This window comes from Poeciliopsis prolifica, unplaced genomic scaffold (assembly GCF_027474105.1).
Source record: "Poeciliopsis prolifica strain line A6 unplaced genomic scaffold, Auburn_PproV2 SCAFFOLD026, whole genome shotgun sequence".
Classification (NCBI taxonomy): Eukaryota; Metazoa; Chordata; class Actinopteri; order Cyprinodontiformes; family Poeciliidae; genus Poeciliopsis; species Poeciliopsis prolifica.
This window is the reverse complement of record NW_026562401.1, coordinates 2,755,057-2,774,750: the sequence shown is the minus strand read 5'-3', so window position 1 is coordinate 2,774,750 and position 19,694 is coordinate 2,755,057. Positions and strand designations below refer to the sequence as shown.

The 19,694-nt window shown below is 38.0% G+C and overlaps 2 protein-coding genes across 4 annotated transcripts; one reads left to right on the top strand and one right to left on the bottom strand.

Moving 5' to 3' along the window:
* Nucleotides 1-513: 513 nt before the first annotated feature.
* Nucleotides 514-12,434, bottom strand: tmem67 (transmembrane protein 67). The gene is given in 29 exon segments (XM_055047592.1): nt 514-751; nt 830-972; nt 1,065-1,167; nt 1,323-1,430; nt 1,513-1,629; nt 2,540-2,656; nt 2,738-2,818; nt 2,895-3,035; nt 3,123-3,238; nt 3,241-3,261; nt 3,335-3,434; nt 3,600-3,686; nt 3,984-4,082; nt 4,160-4,258; nt 4,335-4,391; nt 6,388-6,493; nt 6,578-6,698; nt 6,785-6,938; nt 7,044-7,109; nt 7,437-7,523; nt 7,638-7,746; nt 7,874-8,028; nt 8,129-8,191; nt 8,277-8,348; nt 8,450-8,513; nt 8,844-8,943; nt 9,061-9,151; nt 9,284-9,378; nt 12,205-12,434. Coding segments are annotated over 29 exon segments (2,955 nt in total). The 5' UTR covers nt 12,407-12,434; the 3' UTR covers nt 514-670.
* A 62-nt stretch (nt 12,435-12,496) lies between these two features.
* rbm12ba (RNA binding motif protein 12Ba) lies at nt 12,497-19,465 on the top strand. 3 transcript variants are annotated; one of them, XM_055047599.1, is made up of 2 exons: nt 12,497-12,877; nt 17,185-19,465. In XM_055047599.1, the coding sequence occupies exon 2, from the start codon at nt 17,240-17,242 to the stop codon at nt 19,181-19,183; it is 1,944 nt and encodes a 647-aa protein (XP_054903574.1). In that variant the 5' UTR covers nt 12,497-12,877; nt 17,185-17,239; the 3' UTR covers nt 19,184-19,465. The 3 variants fall into 3 exon arrangements, with proteins under 3 accessions (XP_054903574.1, XP_054903575.1, XP_054903573.1); XM_055047600.1 differs by having other exon boundaries at nt 12,497-15,740; XM_055047598.1 differs by having other exon boundaries at nt 12,497-17,032.
* The last annotated feature ends 229 nt before the right edge of the window (nt 19,466-19,694 follow it).

Sequence of the window (19,694 nt, the reverse complement as noted above, 5' to 3'; positions counted from 1 at the left end):
TTGAATTCTGGAACCAAATCAAATAGTGTACAATTGTAATAGAAATGAACCCTGAATGATCAGAGTTGCACATTTAGTCAAATGTGTCATACCTGTCAAAATCACTAAAAAATATTTATCTTACAAAATGTTTGTAAAATAAATTATGACATACTCAGCAAAGTGATAGTAAAATGTTTAAATTAATGGGTTTGATTGATAAAGGTACAAGTGATACAAATGTATGAATAAATAACCATGCAAACAGTAAAACTTTTTAATAATTGCAAATATCTTTACAATTAGGAAAAAGTTAATTTCTATATTTTAATGCTACAAAATAAAATAGAAAGGAGAGAAAAAAAACCCAAAGATACTACATATTTGGCTTTCACAGTGACATTTTATAATGTCCTATCAATAACTATTGATGTTAAAAATGTATATCATATCCTTATGTAACAAAGAAAAAATGAAAACACTGAAAGAGACAAAAGAAAGAAAAGGAACTTCATAATAAAAACAAAACTCCAGTCATATTTTATAGAAAACAATTTAATCAATATAAAAGCATACAAATATTTCCAAAAAGACAACATTTGCATTAAATTCAGCAGTGAACAGATTCCTTTAACAAGAACAGAACAAGAGAGCAGTAAACATCTTTGCCACCGAAAACAGACCCTGAGGTCTATATCAGAAACCTCTGATCCACCAGCGTTTTGTTGGCAAGGTTCCTTCTCCCAAGAGTCTTACGGATAAAGCGGAACATCTGCAATAAATACATTTAGGTTTAATGTACATTTTTACTTTGGTGAAGATAACGCACTAGAAAAACATAAACACCAACCATTTGCTGTAGGTGTGTGAGAACAGCTGCGAGCACAAAGTTCTGAGATCCAAGGTCAACAACACAGAAGAATAAAATGTCAAAGATCAGCAGCGTGGCCTCATTTCCATAAAAGAGGACATTACTGAAGGAGTGGGCCTCATCTGTAGAGAGGAGAGCAGTGGTATATTATAAATGCACAGATCCAAAGATCTGTAAACAACAAAATAAACAGTTTTTTTTTTGTTTTTTTTACCACTGTAAAAGTAGCTTTTATCAGCCGGTTCCATAAACTCCATCCCTATGACTCGCTCCAACATCAACTTTTCCTTCACCATGTAGTCCATGTCAGGATGGCCCTAAGTCAACAATCCAGCATGAGAAAACAAAGATTTGCATCAAATAAACTTGCAGTATCTATAAAACAAACAACGGAATAAGATTAGATGTGATCCAAGGATACATTCTCACAGACTGTATCCTGTATCCTAATTTCTGGATGTTTTTTACGAACATGATCAATAATGGATCCCAGGAAGTGGTTCATGGTGTTGTACGCTCTGAACTGTAGATCTGACAGATTGGCTGTAGATGCATCCATCAACCGTGACGGCCTGTTCCTCTGCAGTGAAAGAGGAACAGCTCAAAGATTTTTAGTTTTTATTTTGTATCGAAGAATAAGGGTGATGGAGGTGATCACATACCTTGCTAAGAGAATCTTGTATCCTTTCATACTGTTGCCTCAGACGGTTGGTGATCGACACCTGAAAGGTCTGAATGTCAGAGTTGGGAACCAAACCCCGCTGACCACACAGCGACTCCTACAGGCACAAGAAGAGAAATACAGCAGCATCCATAAGTGTTGAACCCCCTTAAATTTTTTTTCTTGTATATTGTGATATGATAATCACACATTTCTGTTTAATTAGGGATTCGTTTGGAAGACCATCACAAAGTAGTAAATCTGTGTCTTCATGTTCACCAATTCTCTGTAAATGATAAGAGGCCTTCGCAGTAGAGCTGCATTTATTCATTAAGGCATGTAAACGTGGAAGAGATTGAATACAAATGTAAATCCACATTTTTCAGATTTGCATTTGTTAATAAAACAGCTGAAAACCAAATGTTTCCTTTTTCATCTACTTGACATTGACACATTACTTAATCTTGTAGTGCTTGAGCAACAAAACTTAAAAAGTTAGAGGGGTACTAATATTTTCATAAGTCTATTATTCTTTTGATTCTTTGATATCTTAAACAGTCTGAAGTGCATAATGCTGTCCGATAACAGTTTGAAGGAGTCCAAGAAGACCTGGCTTCTAGAAAGTAACTTCATTTGAAATGTGGGACTTCTACAAAGCAGGGCTGAAATGATTCCTCGAATGACTCAAGCACCTCGACTATTAACATTCCTCGAGAAACATTTACCTGCCTGTTAATTTATGTTTTATTATTTAGCGCACCATGTTCCAGTCAGAACATTATTTGCATCAGGCGTAGCTCCGATTCACCTCTGATTTGTCGACAAATGCAGACGTTGGCGGCATATAGTCCAATTTTCAAGTTCGGGCTAGGTGAGAGTTCATCTATTGAACTGATTTAATTACTCAGTTAATCGAAAGAGTAATCGATAGATTACTCGATTACTAAAATATTTGTTTACAACAGTCCTGCTGCAAAGCACTGCAAATGAAAACGAAAGATGAAAAGGTTCACTGTCGTCGTACATACACGTTCTCTCTTCAGGTTATTGCTCATTTCCTCCATGTTTGTGTCTGCGTGTCCATGCACTGAGCGTCCATGGATGTAGTAACCAAAACAACGATTGATGAACAGCAGCACAGAGACCTACGCGAAATAACAGAGGAAGGTATTTTATGTAAATTATTACTGATTGAGAGAAAAAAAAAAACTGGAGCTTCTACTTACATTACTGACAGAGCAGAGATCCACAAACTGACGAATTTTGTCCTCCACAAAGTGTTCGTAAAATACTTTGAAGAATATCACCTACAAGCACATGGAACTGTTATTGTAGCCAAAACAAATAAACTCCATAATTAATAATGAAATGGTGGCCATTAACCTGCAGAAGGGCAATGCAGAGCCACAGTGTGGCGGCAAGGCCGTAGCGTAGAATCAGACTGTAAGGAGGGGTGTATGCCTCTGGGGAGCGCTGTAACGTTGACCAAGGGTCTCTCAAAGCTAGGTTGGAGAAATTCAGCACCTTAACACAAGACGGCGTAATAGCGATAAGGAAAACAGACGTGTACTGTCAGAATCCTTCAAACAGAACACGCAGGGTGAGATGTACTTCGAGAAAGAAGAGCACAGCCATGGTCTGAAAAGTTGGGCTGATCTTGCGAATGGTCTGGAGTTTGTTCCACTCGTTTGCCACAAAGTAGGTCCTCCAGATGCTGACTGGGGAGGGTCACGTTTACTGTCCCCATGCGCTGAAACAACAGGAAAAAAGCTCAACAGAAGAAAAATACTGAATGACTAGCTTAAGGTAGTCTCTGTTGGTACCTGGCACTGTCCTGTTCCCTTTGCTTCGTGGTCTCTCCCAATCTATAAGAAATATATCGACTGACACCTGCATATACAGCTTGTGTAGAAACTGGACAGCCTGGATGCAAACGCACAAAACATGACACTTTTATATACTGTTATGTACACAATCTGATACATGTGTTTAAAAAACCTATCCCCTATGACACTGGATGGCTGAATGGAAATACAAATAACCTGGAAACTACTAAAAATTGTATTACAGATTACAGAGTGATCTGACCTTGAGAGCGAAGGCACAACCAATGTACGTCACAAACTGCTCCTCTTGAGAGGGGAGTGGAAGCAGCACAGATACAAATCGCTGAGCCTGTAGCGACAGAAGCAGTTTGTCTGATAAAAGCTGCAAAAACAACCAGAGTTGAATCTGTTTTACAAAAAAAAGGTGGTCATGAAAGCACACAGAGTAAAAAATAACTTGCCTTCAGTGTCTAAAGAATGCAGAAATGGAAAGCAAGAAGAATAAAAGATCATGCAAAGAGTGGAAGTCAAATTTGTGCAGATTATAGTCAAAAACAGGATGGTGAACTGATGGAGACGAACACAACAGCACAACTGGGATTAAAACTGCATGAGTAACAAAAAATAAACATTTCTTATGACCCACCTTGTAAAATATGAGCCAGTAAAGGCCAGTTCCCACCGTGACGATAAAGAAAACATTGGCCAGGTCACCGGAGTAAAACAACAGAAACTTCAGCATCGTCTGGAGAACACAGACCAGAAACGCATGAACGCCCGGCGGTCATTTTTTTTACAGCGCTTCAACAGACTGCGATGTACCTCCAGATCAATGATGGGCGAAGCAATCCTCCTCTTCCAGCTGACTGTCTTCAGGAGCGAGTAAAGAACTGCCAACCCGCCCAAGATGCCAAGAGCAGTCTGTGTGACCCAAGGGTGACAGTTTTTCAGTTGCATACAGATTTATTGCCATGGTTTCAGCCAAACTTATACTCACGTCAGTCTTTGTATGAGCCTCTGTCTGATCCATCTCATACTCCATAGCAAAAGTTATCTACAAACACACACATTAGAGCATTAGTTCCCAAACTTTCCAGGTTGTGACCCACAAAGTAAAAATGTAACAGGGTCATGACCCCAACTCTCGGCAGAGCATACAAGTATTTTTACAGTCAGTTGGTGCTGTGAGAACAGTCGGGATCAAAAGACGACATTTTGGCCAGCATGATTTTTTAAATGAATATTAAAGTCCTGCTTTTTATCGTTTGTAGAATTTCTACAATGTTTATTCTTTCTCATCATCATTGGTTTCAGGTTAATTTCTGAAAAGAACAACAAGACCCCAGACATACATATCTGTGACCCCACAAACTATAAACATTAGCCTTATGTAGACTGGATCAAAAAGCCCTTTAACTTGATCCTTACAATTAATGGATTAACTTCAAGCATTGTCCCTGAACTCTGTCTACATTAGGCTAAAGTTTCTAGTTTTTCAAAGACCTTTTCATTGTGGTAAATGGTGAAACATTGACAAATGTGTCTTACAGTGGCCTAAAAGTAAAGACACAAAACCTATTTTAAGACATGTCAAGTTTTTGATATGTATGTATATGTATCTGACTTCTGTACACCGCAAATATGGTGAGAGGACATATCAGCGTCTCATGTGGCAGAAAATTTTCATTATAGGTTGACTACATCACTTTTCTTAATCTGATGGTCATGTTTTTAGTTTAATGCTTATGAACTTTTCCCAAATAAACTTTGTGCTACACATCCAAACTTAGACGTTGTTTTGCAGGAGGCAGACTGTCTCTAGTGTTTGGGATTCCTTGTCCTTCAATAAAAAAAACCATGCTTACTCTGACAGAGCTTTCACTCTAACCTGTTAAGTGTCTGGCCTTGTAGACTCATATCAAGTGCACAGTATTAACAATCCTGACTGAGTGATTTTAACCTACCAGTGCTGGATAATTAAGTTTTTCCACAACTGTTTGATTTTTATTAAAAAACTGTCTCGGTAATTAATTAGAAAATTGACCAGTAGTTGAAGCCACTCCAACATTTAGCATTTGAAAGCGAGTGAAGCAGATTGAGGCTCATTGCGTTGCTCATTACTGTGACATCTGAGTGAAGCGTGGATCTGGGAAATGTGTGTGGCATTTAAATTTGTTGCGCTTGCCATCAAGCTTTGTACATGATCAAAAGAACTTTTGCAGCCCAGCTTAGCTGTAGGAACCAAGTATGCCACAGAATTTGGTGGCATAATGATGCAAGTACAGCTAAAATATAGAATATTGTGATAAATTACTGCAGCATTCCAGAGGAAATTAGCCTGAGGTGCAAAAACGGTGGAATGGAAACTGTGATGGAGACCAGGGCTCCATCCCTAATGATTATTGATATATTTATTTACAGAACAAATGCCTTTTTTTGTTTGATTTCTTTATTTCAGTTACACTGACATTTAATTAAACATGGAATGTGGAGAAATGTCAGTTTGTTTTAATTTGAGGTTAATTGTCAAGTCTTACCTTTCAGGTGTGTCTCCTCAGCATGGCGGAGCAGCAAAGGGAGACAAGCGCTCCAGGTGTTGTTAAAAAGCTCCTGGAGCTTACCATTTTCAATTAAGAGGGGCAACGCTCTAAAGAGTTATATTAAATTCAATTTAATCTTTGATTGACCTTAGATTAGTTTAGTTCTAATAATTTGCACGCATGTATATATTCATTGGCACCAGTTATTGTTTTGTGTTAGGTTTGTGTAAACTATTTCTTGTTTTGTTTTGTCACCCCTTTACCTGAGTGTTGGAATTGGCCAAAGATATAAAAGCCAGCTTCTGCGTCTCACTGTGAAAAAATGGGTGTCGGTTCAAGTTTGACCTGCAGTTTCAACTAAAATCCATCTCGACTACATTCTGAACCTCTTTCTCTGAATGCAGAGCCCCCGTCGGTCAAAGTGACAGAAACCCAGTGGTTTTGACAGAGGTCACCTAGACTTTTTTGTACGGTAAAAAGTAAGAACATGCAACATAGCAATGTACTCACAGGCACAGTTTGAGTATGGATGTCTGTGATGAGAACATCTGTGTAAGTCAAAGTCATCAGAGGGGGGAAAATGAGCCCCTCTTGATTTCGAGGAACGAGTTGAAACCTACCAGAGGTTTGAAACGCGTCAGTAGATTGCACATTTCGCCATTTTCATTTCTATTTTAACCGTGGCAACATTAAATATTACCTTATTTTGACACTGCTGGCAACACGAATGACTTTAGGTGAGGATGTTATGCTCTTCTCTCTTCCACTCAAAGTGTCCACAAGAAACATTCGGCGAGTTAGATACCAGTTTCTCATACTATCTGCATAAAAAAATAGAAACATATATTGAAATTACCCAAACATTAATTTAGAAGGAAGTTGCATGCTTTAATTAATAAAACCTCACCCTGATTGATGAATCCTCCATTGTACTGTTGGTTTTCGACCAGCGTTGGCAGGGGAAGAAGTTTCCTGTTCTCTCCTCCTCCCAGGTCCATGTAAATGTCATAGAACAACGGCTCGGGATGGGAATCCAGCAGATCCGCCACTGAAAGGTCACACTGAACGAACACCAAAACACACCCAGAAACTGCTTAGAACCTAACTTTTCACAGAATATAGGTTTGTTGTCATTCTGTAAAGTAAATTAAGTTGAAAGCACTCACACTTTCTTGGTAAGCGGTTCCAAAGCTGAAGGCTGCTGCCTGTTTGGGAGCTAATCCTGGACAAAGCTAGAAGAGAGATTTGTTGGAGGTTTGTGAAGTCTTCACAAAAAGGCTTGCAGAGGTAATTTCAGGTATAAAATGAACATACATTTATACAGGACATTTAAATTTGTATTTGAATAAATATTGTCGTTCATCTATATAACAATAATTTGTCCCGGCACTTTTACAAAAAAAAAGGTTCCATTGAAAAAACATCCTATGGTCTGGACACACACATCTGATCATTTTCTCGGCAGTGCTTAAGTCTGAATTACAAGAGATGATCTAAGCCACAAATCTTATTTGCTTGCGGCCTAAGTCTAAGTGATCACAGACAACTTAAAATCTTACCTGCAGGTTGCTTCCTCCGACCTGCTCCCACCGCAGGAACTCCCCCCCGACATTATAGACAGCAGCAAGCAGCTGAATGTTGGTGTTCTGACAAAAATAACAACATTTACATTTAAAGTTTCATTTAAATATCTGTAATGACCAAGACACACTATTAATGTGTTTTTTATTTGGTTATTGTTTAATGTCAACGTGTTTTACTTGATTTGTTCCTCTGAAGCTGAAGACGGTGGGAACAGGATCTGTTTGAAGCACGCGACTAGCCAGCCCGGGTTCATCTCCATAGAAAAGCCACGGGAGATTAACTCTCCTAGAGAAGAAAGAATCAAAGCTGCTGGTGTCTGCTCTACGCTCAGACTGGAAAAATCTGTTTGAAATTTATGAACATGCTAAAACTGAAAAATAAATAAATAAAATAAATAATCAAACAGGATTACCAATAAGCAATTTCTTGAACTGAGCTCAGAGCAGCTTTTGATCTGTAAACGTTGTTAAAAAGACCACAAGCATCAGAAGAGGAACCAGCGACGGAGTGCATGTTCAACACACACATGTTGCCAAGAGCCTCGCATGCTGTCAGGTTGGAGTAGTCCTGCAAGGAGAACATCACATGTGTATGCAGAGGAGCTGATCCTTCATCTCAACAATCATTCTTTGAATCTTTGTTAAAAAAATGTGTGTGTTTTCATTACGAGGCACGCCGCTGTGGAGGAGTAGAGATGTTCCACAAACCAGGCCGACTGAATGCTGAATTTCTAATACAGAATGTAAAAATGAATCAGAGTGGATAATAATATGCAAAATGTAACAACTGAGAAACCAAGAGCAGAGGATTCCTACCAACTGAGCATAGTTGACACTGGGATTCACATTAGTGGAAAGGACTCCTGGGCGGAAACACAATCCTCCTTCCTGGAAAAAAACAAAGCAAACTGGTGACATATTTTCTTCTGACAGCTGAACATGAGACGAGTTGTTTGAATATGTAAAGAGAGAGACAAGATTAAACTCACTTGAACATTAGGAGCCGCGCACACACAGGAGGTGTTAGTGAAGGTAGACATACATCTCTCACACCTAAAAGACAATTTGAAAATGTACAGATAATTAAGCCATGAGGTACGCAAATCCCATGATTAAATGAGTGAGTTAAAAGTACATTTTGAATTTTTGTCATGTTGCATCAGATTCCTTTTCCACCTCTTTACTTTGTGCTTTGTGTAACTATTTGAAGTCAAACATATTCAAAAGTCTTCAGAAGATATTTTAAGAAAAAACTGGAGATCTTTTGGAGACAGCATGTTGCCAGCAGGGGGACTTACCGAGCAGGGCAAAAGATGCAGTGAGATTCACTGCATTAAAGTGCTCCAGACTAGATAAATCACAATTCAAGTGCAGGTCATTTACCTGTCTCCATTGATGTTTGATACAGACAAAGCAGGGCTTTTGTTGTTGCACGCTTCACATCTGGCATTATTCAAGGGATTTCCATTGATATCCCTTTCCACTAGAAAAACAAACAAAAAAGCCATGAACTCCCATTCTTACAGAAAAACATTTCACATTCAACTCCCTTTTCATTCCTATTATTAATGCAAATCAAGCTAAAAAGTAAATAACTCACCCAGGATATAGCCTGATTGGCACTGACATTTTCCCTCATTACTCAGGCTGTTTGGACAGCGAATGCACCCAAAGCCATCTTGTGTTACTGCCTGTATGCAAACACAGAAAGTCACCAAAAAGTCAGACTTCTATTGAGAATAGATATTAACTCTGTATTGGACACAGCTGCAGGACTTTCATATTAATATAATAACAAGACATTGAAGAAAAATTGAACATACGGGCCTGTCTGTAGGACACTGCTCGCAAGAAATGGATATTTTATCATTGAAGACATTTAAGGTTCTGTAGCCAGTCTGGCAAATGCAACTCAGTCCTGCAAAACAAAGGAAAATCAGATGAGTAGCAGTGAGTAGAGCTGAATAATATGTTACGACTAAATAATAATGGCAATATCAGCGTGTGCAATATTCTCATTGCAAAGAACTGATTGGTGTGCAATAATTGTTGGCTAAGTCCAAATGTTTAGATGTTCACAGCGGACACAAATGACAGTTGTGAATGTATTCACCATCTCCACCCAAATGGCACGCACTCGTTTAATAGTGGCTTAAAAATAATAGGGAAATAGAAGAAATAGAACATATGCTGATTTATTCCAGAAAAAATATAAAAGAGAGGAAAGAACTGAAAAGGGTAATGGAAATTTCAGTAACTATAGCTAATATATTAGGGAAGCATCAATCATATGATATAATTCAAGCACTTATTAAATATTTAAAAGATACAAAATTAGCTGAGTGGATTTAGTATGTGTATGTGAGTGTATAAGTATACACTGTATTTTGTTATTTTAAGAATTGGAGATATACAGGAAAAATGAATGTCTGAATTACATCTCCGTCCAGTTGAGGGCGGTAATACACAAAGTTTGTAAACTGCCAGAAAACTATATAAAAGAAGATTCATAGTGAGAAGCATAGAGACATGCCTGGACATGTCTGGACATTTAGACACTGTATTGTAACTAGGGCAAAGGTGGGGGCTGAGCTGAGCAGGGAGAAAAGGGAGAACAGCACAACTTAAACATCGGTTAAAAATGTATGCATTGTTATATTTTGAAATGCATATTGCAGAGTTAGGGGGGAAAAAACATCTGTCCAGTTCAGCTCCAGCCATTGTGAAAAATAGCAAAAATGATGGGTCACTTGTCCTCTGCTTATTATCTCTTGCACCAAAGACCATCTACTGACAGTTCCTCTTTTTCCCATAAGCCTCCTTCACAGTTACCTCTTCTTAGCACTATTCTCATCTCCACCGTTTCAACACTTGATGTCTCAACAGCAGATTATCATTGCATTAGTGATCATACACTCGCACCATTTTTATATAATTTTCAGGATTATCCTCAAAATCACAACTAATTTAACAACAACTTCTCAATAATTAGCACCTCTGATTGTATAACTAAAGTATCATGTTTCACTTTAATTATAATCCATCATGATCACAGCTTTTATTTAATGCAGGCACACTTCTGAAAATGAAAACAAGTTTAATTTATTATTTGCAATCAAAAATTGCAAATAATAAATTGTATTATTTATGCTTCTTGCTCTTAGGCTTCAAGCCTATTTATTTACTCAGTGCTGTACTTCTATGCATGAAAGTGATGAATGATTTTGCTTGTTTTGGTAGAGTAACTTTTATTTCAGCATTTGTAGAAAAAAAAAAGAGCTTATCATTTGATCACATATAAAGTTGTAGAGTGCTGGATGCGTTCACATAATGCTAAAGGGTAGCATTATGTGAATGCTATTTTTCTTCTTGTGCATGTATGCTCCAAACAATAGGCTAGAGTTAAACACACACTGCAACCTAACTGGTGATATGTTAATACTGTCAGCAGGCCAGCCTCTGGACATGTGAATTTGTTGGGATGTGATGCAAATGTGTGTTTGTGTTGATTCAGGTGTGCAGCTAAATGGAACAGACCACATGGAGTTCCAAGACGACAAAGAGTTATCCAGTCAACAACTGCGTGAATACAAAAGAAATGGTTTGAAACCCCTTAAAACTTACAAAATTTTATCACATAAATCAAATTGTGTGTGTCAGTTCACATACGGTTAATAACTAGCGAATTATTAATATAAGTTTGGTGCTAAAAAATAAGTAAGTTCTAACAAAACAGCCCAGAAGGAGCAGGAAAGATTTACAGGAAGGGGAGTTTGTCTTGAAGACCTTTCCTTTCTGATGCACTTTATGTACTTTTAATCACTTTTTTCTCTGTTTTATTTTCTACTTGAGTAATTTCAAACTTATGCATTCATATTTCTTTTTTCATAGCTTTTTCAGATTATTTATTCAACTACATTCACTGTTATTTTTAGTCATTTCAATTTGAACATCATAATATCCCAACACCAAAACAGTGGAACTAGTTTGTTGCGCTGATTAATTTAACTTTTAACTCTTTGTGAATATTGTTTTTATTTTAACATAAGTCTTCCAATTTTTATCAAAATCTACAGCTCGGGTTTTTCATTTATTCTGGTTTTGCTATCTCGCAAAACTGCACTGTATATTTCCAACAGATTCAATTAGATGACTCATTCATTCACAGTTCATTTTCGGTGCAAATGAACTGTGCTCATGTTTGAAATATTTTGATAAAGATACAACCCCCACCCACCAAATAAAGACCTTCCTCTTATAAAACGCAAAGACACAAAAATAAAATGAATAATAACTAATTGCACAATTACATGAATCATCATCAAGAAGCTTGAAACCGAAAATCTTTCAACCTTTAGTAAATATGGATGGACAAAGAATATTAAAATTAAAAGCATATACAAAACTTATATATATCTATATTCCAACTACATAGCAATAAAAACATTTTCACACTGTCTAACACAGGCAGATATTGCTGCGTCTGCTGTTTAAAAGATTTACCCTTAATAGAATTCAAAACATTTATTCCATGTTTTATTTTTCCCCCTCAAAACATGAGGCAACAGGAAGCTAACAGCTTTTAGCTTCACATAATGGGCTCTCTGATTATTAGATGACACACGCTAACATACATTTCAAATTACTCTACATTCAAGTACAAGTAGTAAAATGTTTCTTATCATAGGTCGGTACCACAGCCCGAAATCAGATTAAGACGCGTGTTAAGATGCTAAACACCGACCTGTGGAGCTCTTGCGCTGATTTGAACCACATCTGGAGCACGACAAACTTGATATGTCGAAGAATTCGTCGACGCCGCAATCTGAAGGCGCTTTAAACGGAATGATAAACTGCTGGCAGTCAATTAGATTTATACATAGCAAAAGTGAAACATATTGGAGAACTCTGTGTCTGCTAATAAACAGTAGCGTCCCCGTCGCCATGGTAAACAACGGTCCTCCTTTTTTTTTTTTACCCACAATCCTTCACTCAGCTGGTGATGGGATTTTAGGGGTCTTTCTAGAGATCCGAATCATTTGGCTTAGCACACCGAACAGGGAGCTTCGGAGATCTCTGTCGGTTCCCAAACGTCTCCTCAACAACTTCGACGGACTTCTAGTTTTTAAATAATGAGTAAGGGTGATTTATTATTTTTTAAAGAGAGCAGGAGTTTATAGTTATACTGAGGTGTCTGCTGTTGAAGAGGACAAAACAGAAGCGTTGCACGAGAAAGTCTTCTAACAGAAAAGACCAAGGCGTTTCTTCAGTGGTTCATCTGAAGTTAACGGTGACGTCAGATTTTTTTTTTTTTTTTTTTTACCGTTTTGTTTCATTCCGACATATCGACTTCCATATGATCGGTGGTTGAATTACTGCAACCCGGGGGTCATTTTTCTATGGGCTCTCGCACAAAGGTAAGCAGAAATCTGGCGCTAATTCAAGAAAAATGTCTGCTGTTGAACATTCCGGAATGAGTGACGGTTTCCAAAACCCTTTGGTAAGATTATAAGTGGAAGATTTGCATTGACGCGAAAGTTTTAGACTACTCAGTTCAAGGCCAAATAAAGAAGTTGTGAACGACGTATTTCTCTTGTTGTGCTCTCAGCTCAAACACATAACATAATGTTGCCATCTTGTTGATAATTCTTTCAGATTAAATCCGGCTTGTTTGGTTCTCAAGCAATGATTGGGTCATTTAGGAAACACATTTAGAATAAACTATCTATTGGAAGCTTATCAAAACAAACTCAGCTGAAATACTATTTGAATAAGTCTAAAATGCAAGGAAGTCAAAAGGACTATTTTAATGGAAAATCTTCAGTCTTTTTATAGGCCATGAGTCATGGGGACTTTCTACAGGAAATGCAGTTGTGTAGTTCTTTTACGCAATTCCTTTGCTTTTGCAAAGAGTGATTAATGCAAGAGCACAAAGACAGAATAACATGAATTATTAAGCTTAAGTAAGAATTGTGAATTTGAGAATTCATAAGAACGATTCGTAAGAAAAATCTTAAAGCTTAATTTGATATGTTACAAAATCAAGACAACTAAGTAGATTTCTGAATAGTTTGGGGAAAATAAGTATTTATTTTCAGCCATTTACTTACAAAGAATGGAGAGGTTTGTGAAAAATTATGGTAAGTACACCTCAGCTGTAAGAGACAGGACGTCACGTTGTGTAATTTTCAACTAATTAATTTCAATTGTATTGCATGAAATCAGTATTTGATCACCTGCCCTGCTGTCCTCCACTCATTACCTCTATTAATTGCACCTGTTTGAACTCCTTATTTGTATAAAAGACAACTGGCCCTGACACCAGGGACAAAACTGGAGATCCGAGTTAGGTGCAATTAATAGAGGTAATGATGCTCCTTGCAAGTTCTTGCCTCTTGGAGTATCAAGGATTGTTGAAAAAGGTGAGGAATCAACCCAGAACTGTAAATGTAATAAGTTTCTGTACAAAACATTGTTCTATGTTTCTATTGTGTCAAATACATATTCTATTTAAAAAAAGCTAATCATTTAGAAATCATACAATGTGATTTTTTTAAGACTCTTGACTCACAGTTAAGTTGTACCTACAATAAAAAATTTGAGCTCTTTTTTAATAAGAACATTTTAAAAATCCAGAGTATATCAATATCAATGTTCTGTAGATAACCCATACCTCAGACAGTACTTGCAGGTTATTGGGTTTAGTGTTGTAAAATACAAGTACTTAAAAATGTTTTTGAATATTATTCAAATAAAATATTTTTGGCAATATTTCAGATAGAGAAAATCAGATTAACAAGAGTTAAAGCCTTTATTTTTCTGTAATTCTGATGATTATGGCTCTCTGGATGAAAACCACAAAATTCAGTGTCAGAAAATTAGAATGTCAAAAATGTATTGCATAGAAAGTTCTATGGAAGGAAGACATGTGGTAGGAAAAATATGCAACAGCAACAAATATAGCAGGGGTGAGCTTAGCCTATTTGGTGCTCTGGCACCTTTTAATGCAGAATCTCCTCAAGGTCCCAGCATCTGGGTGAAGAGTGCAGAAGCACAGCATCCATGTTGGTTTAAGTCTAGAGTGAAGTTGTTCCAGAGTTAATGCAGTCCTCTACCAGGACATCTTACAGCACTTCATGCATTCTTCTGCTGCAAAGAATGAGATCAGGAACTACACTAGGCAAGGGATGAATAAAATGATGAATTGAAAGTTGATAATAAAGTCAGACTCAGATGATTTTTATGTTGATAAGGTTATGTTGAAGAATCAAATTAGAAGGTAATTGTGTTTTATGATGATCATACAGCATAAATAGAATTGTAACTGGAGTAATGTGAAACCTTGCATTGAGAGGTGAGATCTTCCCAGGTTAATACAGAAAACATCGTAAAGGCCTGAGAGACTGAAGTAATCTTGCATTTTGATTATTGATGATTATGAGACAAATTGTTTTGTGTTCTGATTTACTGACGTGATTTACTGATAATAAAATATGTGATTTTGTGTTTTGATTCTAAAGAGTTTAATGTAATAAAAAGATCAGAAAATGAATAATATGATGAATAAAGTGGTAAATTAAAGGTTGATAACAAAATTAAACTCAAATGATTATTAAAAGAAATTATGGAGAAGAGTTTAGATTTAAAGGTAATTGTGTCTAATGATTTATGATAATCATAACATACAACATTATAACTAAAGTAATCATACAGTGTGTGAAGCACAGGGACATGTCTGGGCATGTAAAGACATGTAATTCTTGGACTGTGTAGTGACTAGAGCAAAGGTTGGGGCAAGGCTCCAAAAAAGGAAGTGAATCCCGATGGCCAGTAGAAAAAAAAGTGAGAGGGGCTTTGACCAAATGTGGGGAGGTTTAGAACTTTCCATGAAGTAATCGGATGCTTGCTCTCCATACACAACCATGTGGTGAGAGAGTATATACACCCATGAAAAAGAGAAAGAAGGGTTATTAGTCTCTGGTGCAGAAGTCAAGCTAACAAGAAGATGCAGATGGGAGATCAGAAAAGGACCGCACCCTCGAACCAAAGGAATAAAGACTTTGCACTAGTACAAGGGGATAAGACCCTTTGACCCTCAGTCTTGGTTCCTGATTCAAGTGCTGTCCTGCGCTCAATTCAAGGATCTGACTGCAACAGACTTGGGGAATAGACAAGGATCACTAAGTGATGAAGATCTGAGTGTTCGGAAGACAACAACCAGTTCTGCTTTGCTTCTATTCGAAAAGAGGATTTCTGTTGCAGAGATCATTCGTCATCTGGGTATGAGTTGAACTGCACCCCAAATCCTGGCTCTGTAAATTAGTGACACAGTTTAGGGAAAGAGGTTAGGAAAGAATGAAGGTGATTTTACTTAATTTGATTTTTATTCTCAAATTGTAATAATTGATGATTAACCTGTGTGTTATATAAAGACTTAATAAAGATGCATTAAAATTCTAATTAGATTTGTGGACAGTAAAATTAATTGAGTCATCTATTATTTTCGGTTCTTCAAATCAGTGTAAAACCCATGATCATTATTCCTGAATTGTTGTGGCTTTGGATGGGCTTTTAGTGCTGGTAAAATAATGACCTCGGGGCTTATGTTGAGCTTCTAAAATTTATCTAGCCAGTAACAAGCGCTACCGTTAACAAGTGTGGTTATTGAAGTTATGCAGTTGTGAGGGCTACTCAACTAATTGCTTCTTAAATAAAAAGGCACATAACTTTTGGAAATAGGCAGTTAAATGCTAGATGAGTCTCTCTTGACGCCAGTTTAAACAGATTATCTCTCCTAGACCTGTCAATCATGTGTGCATGAATGCATTGATAATACCCGTTTTATGAATCCTTCTTAACATTAAATAGTATTGAACATATTTTCACATTTTTGTAATTTGGCAGAATACAGATTTGATTTGATTGATAAAATAATATTTAAGCACACAATTGTTTATTAAAGTTATTTTTATGTGGTCCTTAGAGTCAGAGGGGCACAAAAGCTGTGGTGGACTTTATTTGGCCCCCAGGCCTCGAGTTTGACATCTGTGCGAGTCTGACACCAGGCCCTTAAAAGAAATCAATTGCAAATTAGCATATGGTGGATTTCTGCATAATTAATGGAGGTTTAATCAACTGTTTCGAGCTTGAAAATGTGTATACTTTTCAGTAGTCAGGCATTTCTGTTTACAATATTACTGTGATCTTGTATAACATTATTTCTGAAACATTAAATTGTGGGTTCTTTTAAAGCCATAATCATCATACTTACAAGACATAAGGGTTTGAAATGGTTCACCTCGTGCGTGACGAATCTACATTACGTCTTTAAACTTTTTCATGATATTGTAATTTGTATATAGTGTAGTTCACACTCCATCCGCTGGGAGGCAGTGATGAGTTACCCGGCACCTCAGAGTAAATAAAAAGGCAGGAAACCCGCGGGCTGATGATCAGTCCGAGGCAGAGATGAGGGAAGAAGCTGGCACGGCTCACAAAGTTGTTATGGATAAGTTGAAGCTGGATTTCATCTCTTAAACCCTTTAAAATCCTAGGACACGTAGACAAGCTATGTAAGTATTAATAGACACGTCACGATTGTATAACTATATCTTCTCTCTCTCTCTCCTAGATATTCCCGCCCTTAACTTTTGTGTTTCCTGTGGCGTCTATCCTCATGTTAAGGCCTCAAAAATAACACGTGTGTTCTCAACTTTTCCACCAGAGCCTTCTAAATTTACAGACAACACCCAGCCCCGCAGGAACGGAGGACGGAGAGAATGAGCAAGATCCTCAGACTGGAAGGCCTGGACGTGAAGGCAGGCACTGAAGATATACGGACCTTCTTTCAGTCCCTGCACATACCTGATGGAGGGGTGTACATTATGGGAGGACATCTCGGCGAGGCTTTTATTTCGTTTACCACCGAAAGTGAGGCACAGGCTGCTCTGCTGCGTAGTGGGAATTTTCTCAAAGGCTCCATGGTGACCCTGCACATCAGCAGTATGGAAGAAATAGAGCAGAAATTCGAGGAGTCCTTAAATGGCAAGAAAACTTCGCTCACTGTAAGAAAACCACATCCACGTTCAGCTGAAAATGAAATGTCAAGGCAACATAAGGATAAAAATGGTAATGTGGAGTCCAAATCCAGCTCACATGAGGTTTATATGGCTAAGGTGAAGCCCAAATCCAGACCTCATGGCGTTAATATATTGAGGCCCAAATCCAGATTACATGAGGACAACATCACTACAATGAAGCCAAAATCCAGACCACATGATGTCAACATGACTACGAAGCCCAAATCTAGGCTGCGTGATGTTAATATGATCAAGGTGACGCCCAAATCCAGGCCGCATGGTGATAGTACTTCAATTTCATCTTCAGCTGCATTTCCAGTAGATCCTGATCCTGCTGATCTGCCAGCTTCTAATGCACAACATTTTCAGCTGAGTACAACAAACACGCCAGCTTCAAATGCACAACTATTGGATACTGATGCTTTTTTTCTTGGAGTTTGTAGTGTCCTTCAAAGACTCCAATCTGCTCAAACCAATGTGCCAAAATTTGAGTTTCCCCATGTTGACAGCGCAACTTCCTCTGAAGCGGTCAGAAATCCAGAACATACACTGGACTTGAAGCCAGGCTATGTTCGGCTATTTGGGCTGCCAGCTTCAGTTACTAAAGAAGACATTTGCAAGTTCTTCAAAGGATTGCGTATAGAAGATGTTATAGTTGACGTCGAATTGGGAATCAGTCGTGGCTGCCTCGTGAAGTTTGCAGATATACAAGATGCAACTAATGCGCTTGGCTTCAACCAACAGTTGCTGGGCTCCATTCCTGTGGAAGTACGTGGAGCAGATGAAAAACTGTGGGTCAGGGCTCTTCAGGAATGTAGTAAGGCTTTTGATGACAGGTCAAAGTGTAAACATGAAAGATCTCCAACAGAAAAGGCACACTCTGAAAGAAGATCTGTTACTTCCTTTAAGAGGACATCTGATCAAGTTCCGTCTAAACCATTAAAAAAAACAAAGCCTGATGTGGAACCCAATGCTTCATTATCAAGGCCCTCAGAGTACACAGTCATGGTCAGAAACCTGCCAAAAAACATGACCAAGACTGACATAAAAGAGCTGTTCAGATGCCCAAACCTGCCGCACAAAAATGTGCTTCATCTGCTCGACGATTCAAGCAATATCACTGACACAGCTTTTCTGAGTTTCAACTGTACCGAGGACTTTGACTACGCCATTAATCTCTCTGGCTGCCATGGTGGCTCTGGTGCCATTGAGGTTACATCAATCACCAAGGAGCTCATGTGGAAAATGATAAACAAAAACCACCCCAGAAACCAAAGGACTGGTCCGACTGATCCAAGATTACAACGCAGCTTCAAGAAGTCAGAGCCAGTGCGACCTAACGCGCCGCAGAGAGAAAGTCTAAACGAGACGGGTCAGCGGTACATTTTTATTAGGAACATGCCTGCAACTGTCAAGAAAAGTCAAATCAGGGGCCTGTTCTGTAAATTCAGTCTGAGTTTGGATGACATAATGTTACTACATGATAGTGAGGGCTATGGCTCGGGTGAGGCTGTGGTTAAGTTTGAGTCTGAACAGCAGGTCACACAGGCTCAGAAGTTGCACGGTGAAGAGTTCCTGGGGTCAAACGTGCTTCTCACCCCCATAAATGAGAAGCAAATGAAGAACATTTTGATGAACACCTGAGGAATGTTTTGCCTCATCATCAACTTCAGCTGCACTTGACTGCGAAGGTTTCTAGTTTGCATTAAGGATTTTTTTATTTCAAGATCTGCCATTGTTATCGTTCTCTTCATATATACTACACAATAAATATTCGAATAATTAATGGACGACGTTCCCAAGTGTTGGCTACTACTGCAATGAAAGGAAGATGCCTTGGATTTGTGTACAAACATGTTGGCGATCTCTGTTTACCTTTATTCTGCATAGCTCAATAAATGTTTTTATATGGCTTTTGAGAAAAGACCGGTTTGTTTAGGTTCAATGATTTTTCAGTATTCGAATGGATAAGTTTCAACACAATGTGGACCTGCTTCAGAGGGAAGTTAAGTAAGTCCAAAACAATGGTGAACAACAGCTACATGGAAAAAAGGAAGAGGATCAAGTAACCCACAGCAGTGTGGACAGACGTGGACTGCTATTGTTGTGTACAACATAATGCAGAAGCATTTGACTGACAGAGCAGGTAATTGGA